Source organism: Harpia harpyja, chromosome 15, assembly GCF_026419915.1.
Source record: "Harpia harpyja isolate bHarHar1 chromosome 15, bHarHar1 primary haplotype, whole genome shotgun sequence".
In the NCBI taxonomy this organism is placed as follows: domain Eukaryota; kingdom Metazoa; phylum Chordata; class Aves; order Accipitriformes; family Accipitridae; genus Harpia; species Harpia harpyja.
Window position 1 is genome coordinate 8,322,169 of NC_068954.1, and position 13,587 is coordinate 8,335,755.

The 13,587-nt window shown below is 36.7% G+C and overlaps 1 protein-coding gene across 4 annotated transcripts in view; it reads left to right on the forward strand.

Moving 5' to 3' along the window:
* ATAD2B (ATPase family AAA domain containing 2B) overlaps positions 1-13,587 on the forward strand; it is a 79,789-nt gene that overhangs the window by 46,829 nt on the left and 19,373 nt on the right. For all 4 annotated transcript variants that reach the window (XM_052809319.1, XM_052809320.1, XM_052809321.1 and 1 more), the window contains 3 exons: positions 1,980-2,139; positions 5,834-5,956; positions 10,622-10,759. In XM_052809319.1, coding sequence (XP_052665279.1) covers positions 1,980-2,139; positions 5,834-5,956; positions 10,622-10,759 — 421 coding nt within the window. The remainder of the gene's footprint in view (positions 1-1,979; positions 2,140-5,833; positions 5,957-10,621; positions 10,760-13,587) is intronic.

Here is a 13,587-nt window from a genome sequence, read left to right on the forward strand (position 1 = left end):
ATTGCGTTTGGTCTGACTTTGAGATCAGATGCTGGCCCACTGCAAGCTTTGCAAGCTTGCTAAATTAAAAAAAAAAATGCTTAATTGCTTCTGAAGAGAGGCATCTCTTTTGGAAGACATTAAGAGATGAATATGGGACATTAAAAGTACAGCACTGTAAAAAGCAGATTTGCAGTGTAAATTCTATGCAGGATGGAACAGGTGTCTTTTATGGGCCCATGCAGTCTTCTCTTAATTTGAGCTTTCCATAGTGTTCAGTAGCTGACTGTTTCTGAAAGACTGACAAGAACTCTTTAATGTGGCAACTTACAGTGTGAACATGGTCTGAGCAGTAACTTTGATTTTTATTATGAAACTGCTTGGGAGGTCCATTATTGGTGGAAACACTTCATATATGTAGTAAAGGCAGTTTCTTTCCCCAGAGAACTTGCGGTCTAAACTTGCATAAGGTCACATAAAGAACGAACAAATTACCATCCTTGTTTTGTAGATGGAGAGAATTGAAATGTGAATTTTTTACTTAAACACTTGCCAAAAACCCTGCTAATATATCACAGCACTAGAAATTAAATGTAATTCTTTTTGTCCCACCTGGTGCATTTAAGCACAGGACTATCCTTTCCTTTTCTACAACAGCCTGTCTGCTTGACTGACTTAGAAAATACGTTAAGTTTGTTCCACTCCTACTTGCCATTGCAGAGAATGCTGCTACATGATAAGTCAAGGATTTTCCTGACTAATTCAGCAGCAATGTTTACAGTTTCCAGTGAAGATTCTTTCTGATGATGTGCTGACAAGAAAAGGAAGCCTGTGGCTTGGCTTTCCAATCACTGAACCAATTATCATCATGCTTCCATAGAGGGAGACAAAAAGAGAATTTTTGCAATTTTAATTTTTCATCATAAATTTCAATGTATATATTTAAGGAATTGGGTGATAGACTGCTGTCCACTGAAGTAATGCATTAATGTTGGTTTATGTTGTAATGTATTTTTTATGAATGTCTACAGATACTTTATTAAAAAAAAATTCTTATGGAGCCATTATGGCTTGATCTGAATTATGTATTTAACTCTTAAGTATTTTGTCAGCCACCATCATACATGCGTGATCTCAAAAGAAAAAACGCAATACTGTTTCTGAGGCTGCCAGTATTTTTAATTGATTGTAATCTTAATCACATTGAAACATTCAAGTATAGGGTTTTTTTCCTTGAAGTAACAAATTCATAGATTCTTTGGTGAACTTTGTTACAGTGGTTGTGCTGATGCATTTCACTATCAAGCTTGAGACCCTTATGGTATCATTAATTATGTTAAATACTTTTTAGTGTACCCTAGTAGTTGCTAAATCTCCGGTTATAAGCTAAGTTCATATTAAGCTGTGAACTATGACACAAGGCTTTCTTTTTAGACTGCCCTTCTGTACAGTCAGGCTAATGTCTTCAATTGATAAAACCAGACTTTTTTTGTTGAACGAGTGATTGAAGGAACTATTCAATAGAAGATATATAAAAGCTGGTAATTTGACTGTTCAGTTTAATGAGAACTTTACCTACAAGGTGAACAGAATATAGCTTCTCTAGTTTTTCCCAGGGTTTTGAGTTAGGCTGATTGTTTTTGCCTTTCTAACCCAAGACAGTGTTATAGCACTATATAAAAAAAAAAATAATAGTTCAGTCTAAATAAAGTTAAAAATACATTTATGTTAAAATGCTTTGCCTCAAAAATACCATTAAATTCATTTTGGAAGATAAATTGGTGAGCTACTGAAGAAAAAGTAGCTTTGGAAGTCCTATGTTTTATTTAGTCTGATAAAACTTCTGTTTTCAACATAAATTTGTTTAGAAATCAGAATGTTTAGTTAATGTATTAGAGCTAAGCATGTGAAATGAATAACAGTATAAAGATGTGAAATTGGCAGTGTTCAAATGGAATGCATGTGTTCCTGTGTCATTTCTGTATGCTGTTTGTTTATAGGTTTCAGATTACCTTGAAGTTATCAAAGAGCCAATGGACCTATCAACAGTAATAACCAAAATTGATAAACACAACTACTTAACAGCCAAGGATTTCCTAACAGATATTGACCTGATCTGCAGCAACGCATTGGAGTACAATCCGGACAAAGATCCTGGAGGTAAGGACCTATTTCATTTTGGCCTACCTAAACCTAAAAGCCTGGTATTTAATCATGTATTTGGTTACTATTCAGGCATTTAAATAAACTGCATGCTATCTGATAATTAGGATAAGCAAGTCTTTAAGGGTCTGTGCTTGTGGTATTCTGAGGCATGTGGTACACTGGGGGACATTATAAGATCAGGAGAACTACAGCATTCAGAGTTGTGTTCTAATAAATTAGGTTTTGTAGTTCCTTTTCAAATTTGATAGCTCCTTTTCAGTGAATAGACTTTGTATATGCAACAAAACCCCAACGTAATTTGGAGAGCTCTATAGAGAATCCTGCATGCAATCTGGCAGTGGCCTACTTTATTTCCACATTGGCTTAGAACATTAAATTCACAGACAGAAATTAAGAACTATGTATTTGGGGACAGAAATAAAACAGGATAAATCATCAGGCAAGGAAGTTAGTTGCAGCTGATTAGGAGAGATAAGAAGGCATTGTCTTGACAAAGTGTGATGGGATGCTTTCAATTAAAATAGAATTTGTAGATTGAAATGCATGTAAAAGCTGTACATGCTCAAAGTAAGGAAAGAACATCTTGTGTACTCGCTAGGGCTGCCTTAGAGTGTACGTTGCCAAAAGAAGGCCTTTCAATTGGCAGCTTCAAGAATCATCAGTAAAAGAACAACCACAACAAAGCACCCTTTTCATGTAGTTGTATTTAATATATGTGATACTTGGAAATCTGGGTCCATCTACAAATATAGTCAAATGTGTTAAAAAGTCTTTCATTAAATCTTGTGAAATCTTTTTACCAGGTTAAAGCCTGATTTTCTGTATTTTTCTTGCTTCTCAAATTTTTGATTTTCTGAGGCATTTGCAAATGGTCTCATGTGTGGACTAGGTAAAATATAGTCTGGTCAAATAGTTATGCTCATTTTTCACATTTGCCTTTTGAAACCAGTGCTGGTTCATATCTTTGGAAAATAAACTTTTATTTCTTCAATTTATGATGCATTTTGTTTTACAACTAAAAAAAATACATTGATAAAATACAGCAAAAGGTTTTCCATCATCTTGATAATGCACTTTTGAGGACTTCTAATGTGTAATTGATGTGAACTAATCAAAGCCAATGGACATTTGGGATTCTGAGTGTGTCTGAAGAGCGCCTGTTTAGAAGATGAGGACTATGAGACATACCTCCTGCATGCGACTGATGTATGTTTGTGACTTTGTGATGGGCTTTGGGAAAAATTGGCATTAATATACATCCTTTGTTCTCATTTTTAGGCCATGTGGACCTGTAGGCTGGGTTGTTTAATTCTAGGAAATGTAGTCTGAAGAGGTTTTTTGAAGTTTTAGAGCAGGTGTTATGGGACTACAGACTTCTAAGGTCAAATCTGCTCAGGGTCATAAACGACATGAGTCGCAGGTTCAGTGTGGCAGAAACATAAAATAGCAAAGACAGCTTGGGGAATGTTTAGTGACAGAAGTTTTCATTGAGCTTGTCCAAAGAGAAAGAGTCTTAAGAAATATATTTAGGGAACCAAAATAGGGATATTTTTTGGTTTTCCTTACCGTCAGGACTGAGCTGGGAGAAATGGATCTGGCTATTTCTAGGCTAAGTTTTGGATTGGAGTTTCTCATCATTGAGTAGGTAATGAAAGATAGTTCCATCCTCTGCGTTGTCAATGATGTATTGGTCTTCTGGCACGCAAGATTTCTTGAGCTGTTGTATGAATACACTGGTGAAACAGCACATCATGTCTATGTATGTAAGCATTACATGCATTCAGATGCATTAACTGAATATTAACCTGTAAATGCTCACATGCTCTAAAGCTGGGCATATGTGCTTGCCTCTGCTTCATGCTTGAATTTGCAGAAGAATCATACTGTACCTGCTTCTATCCTGTCGTTCAGTTGGAAAGGCAATAGGAGTACCAGACTAGCTGGTTTTATATGCAGTACAGATATTCAAAACTGGCTTCCTTGTTTTTTTGGGGGGGCATTGTATTCCCCCCCCCCCCCCCCCCCGGTACTTTGCTATAAAATTTCAGCTAGGTCATATAGTAAGATTTGGGTGGGGTGGTTTTTTTTTTTCTTCCCCTCCATTGTTTGACTAGGAAATGTTCTTAAAGGTGTGGAAACATAACCATTGTGTGTTAGACACAATAGTATTCACCTCTTTGAAAGCACTGTCTGTGGGAAAGCCTTGCCCATCACAGGATATGAGGAAAATAGTAGTTCAATCAAATACTCTTGATTTGATTTTTCTTTGGGTTTTTTTCTTTTTTTTTTTTTCCTCTTTCTTTCTTTTGCGAGGGTATCTTAAGCTTTATTATCTGACCAACTTTTTAAGGTCTAATATCACAAAATTACATCTGCAAAGAATGCAGTTTATTTTTTGTGATCATAAAATATAATGCTTCACAAATATATGTGGGTAAATATTTCTAGTTTACAGTTGATTTAAGTGGCACTAGATTTTCCCCAGGAAACATATGTAGGGCTCATTTGAGCTGGATACTGGATATTCTTTTTCACTCAGCAGTTTTTACAGCTGTAAAATTTGCTGTTTCTAGAATTATAAACCTTATTTAATAAATGTTCACTGATACTCTTAATTGTTGTCTTCAGTGATTATTAAAACAAATTAAATCTGCTAATTGCATAACATGTTGTAGACATTAATGTTGATGTTTGCTGTTGAAGTACCTCCATCAGCTGGAAAAAGTAATTCAGTATGGATGAATTGACAAATTAAATATGTTTGTACTAAAAGCAAACAATGAGTATTGTAGGTTTCACTGAAAAGCAACATTCTAGATGTCAGTTTTCTCCACATACAAGCTTATTTATTAAGTTAAAATTACTTTTCAAATTTCAACAGCATTGGAATAATTTCTTTTGTGTGTTTCAAAGATATGGGAACTGGTCTTCTCTGAAAAAATGTTTTTTCATGAGTCACATTTAGGCTTCCAGTGTGGGCAATATTTTTTTTGTCCTGTTCCCCAAATAGAAGTGAAAATGTAGCAAACTCGAGGCTTGTTTCTTGCCAGTTTTTCTCAATGGATTAAAATGAGAAATAGCTATTCAATATAAGCAAAAAAGTAATCTGTTTTAGCACAATTTTGAATTTTCTAGCAGTTGTTAAATAAAAATCAAGCAATAATTTAAGGTTAAAAAAAAACAGGGGAGGAATATAAGCATGCCAGGTCTACCTTACAGATTTAGGAGACGTCCAGTATGATTTTGCAGGCAGTATAATTGTATGAATGTTCCTAGACCCCAGTGGGTAAATTAATTCCTGGACAAGTCTCTTGTTACTTTTGGGACTCTCTGCACTGTACTCCATTATACTGTGTAGATCTGCCTGTAGGAACTGGTACACTTGCTGATTCTAGCAAGTTTCTAAGGATTGCAAGTTGATTTAGGTGTGTTCATCACGCACTGTTTGCGTTTGTTTATAAGTGCCACTATTGATGAAAGTAACAATTTGTACTTCTGAAAAATACTATATCTCTTAAATAGCTGGGTTGTGATTTTTGAGCATGCTATCTTATTGATCCACCTACATTTTCATACATTTGTAATATTTCCCAGTTACTTCTGTCTAATGCAATACAGAACAACATAAAATGGTAAAGAATTTACATAATTGTGAGGAAATTAACAAGCGTGCTGTCCTGTTTTCTAGATAAAATAATTAGACACAGAGCTTGTACTTTGAAGGACACTGCTCATGCTATCATTGCTGCTGAACTGGATCCAGAATTTAATAAGATGTGTGAAGAAATCAAGGAAGCGAGAAGAAAAAGAGGTATGTTTAAGTTCATTTATCGTAACACAACATATATGGGATAGAAAACAGAATTTCAAAATGGCTATATAAAAATTTAAGATGAAATATAGAATATGTGTCAGACTCAGGCAGTGCATGTTAAAGGATGACTGAGTGTGAAACTTGTCTACTTTTTCCAACTATGTGAGCTGGTCCAATAAGTCACCATCTTTACAAAAGAAGGATGCATTGCCTATTGGTACAAAAAGTATTGTAGAACATGGTGGACAGATAAATGTTGGGATTGTGGTACTAGCTGAAGATGTGGTGAAACCAGAGCTGCATTCTAAAAATGCCATGTAATGCAGTGTAATAACAATTATGATTAGAGAGAACGGCATTTAAAACAGTGGATTTTCAGTTCACCCTGGCCTGTGCACAAATGTACTTTTGGTGATCTGTTGATTAAGAAACAACTATTACACCCACATTGAGGGGAGCATGAGGTTGACTTTCTAACAGTCCAGAATCAGGCAGTATAGCCCCCTACATTGGAGGACATCACTGACTTAGATTTGTTGAAATTAGTGCAGGTATTTTCAGCATGTAGTCCATAGACCTCCAAGTGTGTGGACAGCTTCTAAAGTGACCAGAAAAGGTAATCGGAAGCCCAGACATATTCTCAGTATGGGAACAGGGCTCTGTTTGCGTGAAAAAATCTGTAGCTCCATGGAAAATTTTTCAAGTTCTGAAAAGTGAAAGAGGTTGAAAATCACTGAACTATAACATCAGAACAAAATTTCGTGCTGATTTAGGGATTACTGATTTCAGTAATTCCAGCTTTGCCTTGGCAAGCTGTTTCCTGCTTTGCCTCCTGCTTTGGTAAAAAACTGCATTATTTGATTTCTAGGTTGAATTTGGCTGGTCTTAACTTACAGCTGCTGGTTCGTGGAATACTTCTATCAGTAGATTGAAGACCCTTTATTAATAAATTTCTTTGAAGTATGCAAGTATCTGTAGTCTTTCTCCAGGTTTAAACTGATACAGTTCCTTTTATTTTCCTATTCAGTCGTGCTTTTTTTTTTTTAATTCTGTATAAGCTTCCAATGTGTGTCTTGAATTGTGGATAAGAGAACAAATTGTAATTCACCATGGTTGTAAAATAGAACTAATATAATGCCTTCATTTCTCCTCTGTACTTTTCTATTAGAAGTATAAGAATATTCCCAATTCTGGCCTTAGTGTCACACTGTGAGCTGTGCTCAGTTAATTATCCATTATGACTCCCCCATGATTGTTAAAGGTTATTGCTTCCGAGGTTAAAGTAACTGTTTGTAAGAGCTCTTTGTTACGGAGTGTGACTATATAGCTTGTAAGTCTCTCCTTGCAAGTCTTCCAAGAGCTAACTGGAGTGCTGCCCTTCTTTTTGTGGCAGTGGCCAAGTAATATATATTTCTGGGGGCAAAACCTGCAGACCCTGTTGAAAGAGGTGGATTTTCAGAAGTCATAGTTAAGGCTGATGGTGTCATGCAATGAACTTGTTAAATCAGAAAAAGAAGATACTGTTGTCAGATGCTGGTTAGTGGGCCTTCAGATACAGATACGTGACTAGCAGTACAGTTGTTGAGTGACAACAGCTCACATACAACAATGGGCAGGTTTTCAAAGTGCATTCTACGCATCGGCATGGAAACTGTTACAGTGTGGCAGATACCTGCAAGTCACATTTCAAAGATGCTCATGCTCTTGGACCACATTGTGGTGGTTTCAAGAGCAAAGGAACTCTGCAGTTGGTCCATCTGCAGAGTGTGGAAGGCTAAGATCACTTACTGGATTAGCAAGGACAGAAGATTTGGAATGCATGGAAGAAGCTGTATTAGATTGACTGGTTATGAATGAAGAAAAATATATCAAGCGCTTGAGGTCTGAGGAAGCCTCATGGTGTAAGGCAAGCGCAAGAGATTGTCCTGTCCCTGGATCAGGAGTTGTGTCCAAGGTTGTGGTGTAGAACATGAAGAAGATGGTACTTCAGGCATGTAGTCTTGGCACTGATCATTGTAATGGATGGAAGGGATTTGAAGGCTGATCAACCTTGCCATTACTCCCATTTTGCTCTACAGAAGATACTCAGCAAGACAGCAGATCAGCAAAATCACAGTGCATCTGCTGGTCTAGACTTTGACATGTACCATGTTTTGGAACATTTTGGGCAAGGGACGACGAAGGCATATACTTGCACTTTCTTCTTTTGATTGGATGTCCACAAGATTAAGTGATTTCTGGTTTCTTCTTTGGATTGATTACCAGATGGTCAGGTATGGAAATGATCCCCAGATCCTCCTTCTTCCCCTATGCTTCATAAGGGTATATTTTGAAATAATGGAAGGTTTCAGTTAGGAAATACTTGAGGAAAATTGTGTAAACAGTGCAAACTATGCCTTTTGCTCTCCAAAAGCTTTGTGCAACTGGTCACTGAAATGCAAGGGTGGTTGCTTATAACATGCTGTTTGCCAGAGTGGAGCTACCCAATGAAATCATGCTGAATCAGGCAGCCAGCCTTGTTGCCTGACAAAGTGGTGGGGAATTGAACCCTTAATACTTCTTTTTAATATCAGTAAGAGATGTCCAAGCAAGGCCTTAAATGAATGTTGAGAATGAAGCCACAGTGAGTGTGCTTCACTATATGATGCAGGCTTTTTTTTCAGCTCAGCGTACCCTAAACTTCTCTTCTCATGTTCCTTTAAAAGTGCCAGACTGGCATGTGTACAGTCTGATGAGGAAAAAGAAAAAAAAAAACCTCTGCAGTTATTTCTGGACTCATCTTGATAAAGGATCCTACCTTCAAGCCTTACCAGAGTTAAAATTCTTAGCTTGCCAACAGGACTATTGTGAAAGAAGGGCAATAATGCAAACAGTGGACTGTGGGGAAAAAAAGTCCAGGTATATCATGGGAATCTACTAGTGGTTTTGGGGCTGAATATAAAACTTGTATTAATACCACCTCAGAAGAGGTCAAGGTAGTGTTGCAGTCACAGATGGAGTCAGAGTGGGTGGCTGTCACCATCAGAAAGGAAATTTGTCTTCTGACAAAAAGAACATGCCCCGTACTTGGTTACATCTTGACCAACATTTTCTTGGCTACATTTGGAAAGACTTCAACATTCAACATGAGATTTGGATGGAATTGAGCAAGCTGGTCTGCATGAGGCTTCTAATAGATTCTCTGGAAATGTTATCAGGTATTTCTGTCTGGAATCACAGAGGAGTTTGGAAGGCAAGTGACACATACTATAGGCTTTTTAATCTTTAGCCAGTTAAAAAGCCATTGATTTTCTGAATTGTGCCATGTATTAGCGCTTAATTTATTTTCCAGGATACTGAAGATGAGGGTTAAGGCTAAAAAGCTCCATATCCATTTTCTTCACAATTCTCTTGGCAAGTTATTTAGCAATTTACATAGTTTTAAAATGGAAGGTATTTCTACATCACTTTCTTTTTCCACAAATTTTCTGTTTTTTTGACAGATCTGCCATTTTTATTTAGTACTGAGATTGGTGACCAATCTCAGAAGTACTGCAGTGTAACAGAATAATAAACTGTATAATAAAATTGTTATCTAGAAGTTAAACTAGAATTTCTTGTTCTTGTAGTACCGAAATGAGGTGCTGTTGTTGAAAGACTAAATCTAAGGATAACAAGTTCTAAGTTGGTAAATGAAAAAAATGTATAGTAGATTATTGGAATTTGCAGCAGCTTGTTGAAAACAGCAGATAACAAGTTAGAAGTGGTGGAAGTTTTGAGTAATGAAATGCTTGATAGGATATCAAGCATATCATATGCTTGATGTGCAGTTGAAAATGCTTGTAATGGTACCTAGAAACTTATGCTGTAACTATTAACTGTTAGGTGAGAGTTCCTTTGTGAATCTTTTAATTTCTGCATTCATCAGTTTTGGAGCTTCTTGTCAGCTCATGATCACTTGGTTCTGGTTACTATTGGAGACATGGTATGACATTTTGAAGACTGTTGTAGTAGATGGATAGGAAATTCTAGTTCACAAATACGAAACTTCAGAGATTCGTTTGTCTTTAAAATGTGCTTAACCAATATGAAAGTTTGCAATTTTAGAATTTAATTAAAAACTGTTTGAAATAGTAGAAGCTATGAGATGAACTTACATTACAGAAAGCAAACCAGACTTTTTGTTAGAAGCACAATTGCAGTTTTCTTAATCTAAGAGCTCATATTGACTCTGAAATGGATCCGTTTTACATAACATAGATCATGGTGACAGTACAAGGTTTTTATTCAGATACTCTTTTTGATATGGCATAGAATGCCATTATGGATTGCCACTTACTTTAAATCATCTGCTTAAAATTAGGAAAAATTGAAACTGTCAATAAGAATTTGCTTTATAGAGGAAATATGGATAGAAGAGTGCAATCTTTGGGGACCGAAGTGTGAGAGACACTCATATTTTTCTAAGCTGTCAGAGCTGACAGTTTTAAGACCATGCAACCAGTAAGTTATTTTGTCAGTAGAAAACAAATGTTCTTGATTCTAATCTTTGTTTTGAATGTCCAGCTAAATATTAATTGATGTGTTCTTATTGCAGCCATGGTATTCCAAATTTCTTTTAAAATTCAATAGTTTTATGCGGCTTGGTTTATTTAAATAGGTATGGTTATCTTCTGTATGCAGGCTTATCGGTAACAGCAGAACAAATAAATCCTCATGGTTCTACTGTACGGAAAACAGAAGCTAGAGTTGAAGAGGCTTTCCGGAACAAACAAAAACCCACAATGACGGTGTGGCCCAACTCTGCAAATAAATGTGCATGTAAGTACCTTGGGTGATAATTGTGCAAAATTAGGGGTACTAGAGAATGGCGAACATTTCAAATGTGTGTCTACTACTGTTCACTGATTATTTCCAGAAGTAATTTTAGGCATGAAACACGTGGAACTTTAGGAAATACTCTCTTTCTGACTACATGAAATCTCTGCCCAAAAAGTGTAAAGAAGCAGGATTCCTGTTTTTGTGATAAGGAATAATTTTTTCTAATGTAATATGAGTATTACATTTTTCTTTGTAAAAGACTGTTTTCAGTACAAGACAACTGATCCAATGAGAAGAAACTTTTATCTGTTTGATGAGTGTTAAGATTTGTTTACTCTGTGTGTATTCACAGGTACGTACCTACACACTGCTTCATGCTCTTATATGCACTATAGTTACTTCCTATCTTCAATACATACAGTATCATGCTAAAAGTTAGAAAAGAGATTACAAATTTAACTGTATTTTCCTTTATGGCACCTGGTTTTCAATAGTCAGTACCCATTATTGGAGGATGTTAAGGTACTCTCCCTGCAGCCTACTGGATTAGTCCAATTAAGTGATCAAAATCTTTAGAATTTTGAGGAGTGACTGTGGTGTCCGTAATCAGAGGCACTGCTAATTATTTTCAAGAGGTAAGTTGATTAGAACAGGTAAATACACTACAGATATTTTTGTTATAAACAAAATAAAGACTACAAGAGAAAGTGAGTATGAGGGATATACTGATAGTTGTGCCTGGCTTTCCTGCTCAAGATGTGGAATCCATTATTAATATATTATTAATAGCATTATCAGTTATTGCTTAATAGGGAAACTGATAGATTGAAGCTGATGAATTTTCATTGGTCTTTGTGCTCTCCTTCACAGTGCTTTTCCTTGATGAGAAAGTTTTCTAGGCATGATGGTAACTGCCCAGAGATTAACATTGTTTATATATGAATGATAGTGTTGATGTCGAATAGTTTAATTAATTACAGGTGTATGGTTTTATTTCCTGAAGCTGTGATTTCTTCCGTTAAAGGAATTAAAGTCAATAGTAGAGAGTTGTGGTTTGAATAAATTGTGATATAATAAATTGATGATGTGAATCCAGCTGTTCTTTATTCATTTGGCAGCTCATGCAAAAAGGGAGAGAGGAGGGAAGGGAATCTCAATTTTTTTTTTTTTAGTTTCCTGTGAAATCCAAGATGGAGATTCTCACTCTGGCTGATCTACAGAGCACTTTCCTGGCTCTGTGTGCTGTGCAGCATACGGTAGGGTTTCTAGACCTCCAAGCCAGCAATTTCTTGGGAAGAGAGATAGCAGCTATTACTGGTGACTTGTGTAAAAAGCAGCTCTGGTACCTCTGCTCTCTTTTCCACCTAATGTTGTGGATGCAGTGGCAGTTGTTTGAAAACTAGAACCATCAACTAAGGAAACGGCCAGTAAACAAGAAAGAAGTTAGTGTTAAGGCACCGTTCCTGCTAGTGTTTTGGTGATTTAGGTTGGGCGGAAAGAAAATTTGAGACTTAGTGGTGTTTGGGACTATGATCAAATGAAAATCTGCCTTTTAAGGTTGAGTCTGGGCAAGATAACTAGTCCAGGAGGGATGTGATGCATCTAGTAATCGAGAGAGAACCAGGAATTGATGAGCAATCAGAAATCTGCAGAAGGGATTCAAGTAGTACATGGGCACACTTAAAGATTGATGTGGTACGTTCAGTAGAGGCTACAAACTAGGAAGAGAAACAGTCTTAAAAGGGTGTTTGAGGGAATGAGCTAGAGTAAGGTGAGAGCAGAACTGAGCAGATTGTAGGGAGCTTGAATAGCAGCCAATTATATGGTGGATTGCAATTGTTTAAATGGAAGAAGCAAGTTTAGAGAAGGGATTTCTGAACAGATGTAATTTTAGAGGTAGAGTGGAAATTTTTGTATGGTCAAGAACTAAGATTTTTTTTTTAAAGACTGAAATGTATTACACAGGTAGAGTAACAAGGACAATGATTCATGTATTTTAATTACACAGGATAAAACCTGTGTACTTTCCAATTAATAATTCTGAAAATCTTCCATTTTTTTCTGCTATTTGAACTTGAATTCTCTAATGAAAAAAATTACCAATCATAACATTACTTATTGAATTAATTTTTTTAGGAGCTTTGTTTACAGTATTTTAGAAAATAGCTGCAAAAAGGTCAATTCATATGAAACACTTGAGAACCCTAAAGGATGTCAAGCATCTTCTCTAAAACCAGAGTTGAGTACAGACAGTACATCAGCCTGTCGTGGTTTAACCCCAGCCAGCAACTAAACACCACGCAGCCGCTCACTCACTCCCCCCCACCCAGTGGGATGGGGGAGAAAATTGGGAAAAGAAGCAAAACCCGTGGGTTGAGATAAGAACGGTTTAATAGAACAGAAAAGAAGAAACTAATAATGATAATGATAACACTAATAAAATGACAACAGTAATAATGAAAGGATTGGAATGTACAAATGATGTGCAGTGCAATTGCTCACCACACACCGACCGACACCCAGCCAGTACCCCAGCCAGTACCCCGAGCGGCGATTCCCGCCCCCAGTCCCCAGTTCCTATACTAGATGGGACGTCCCATGGTATGGAATACCCCGTTGGCCAGTTTGGGTCAGGTGCCCTGGCTGTGTCCTGTGCCAACTTCTTGTGCCCCTCCAGCTTTCTCGCTGGCTGGGCATGAGAAGCTGAAAAATCCTTGACTTTAGTCTAAACACTACTTAGCAACAACTGAAAACATCAGTGTTATCAACATTCTTTGCATACTGAACTCAAAACATAGCACTGTACCAGCTACTAGGAAGACAGTTAA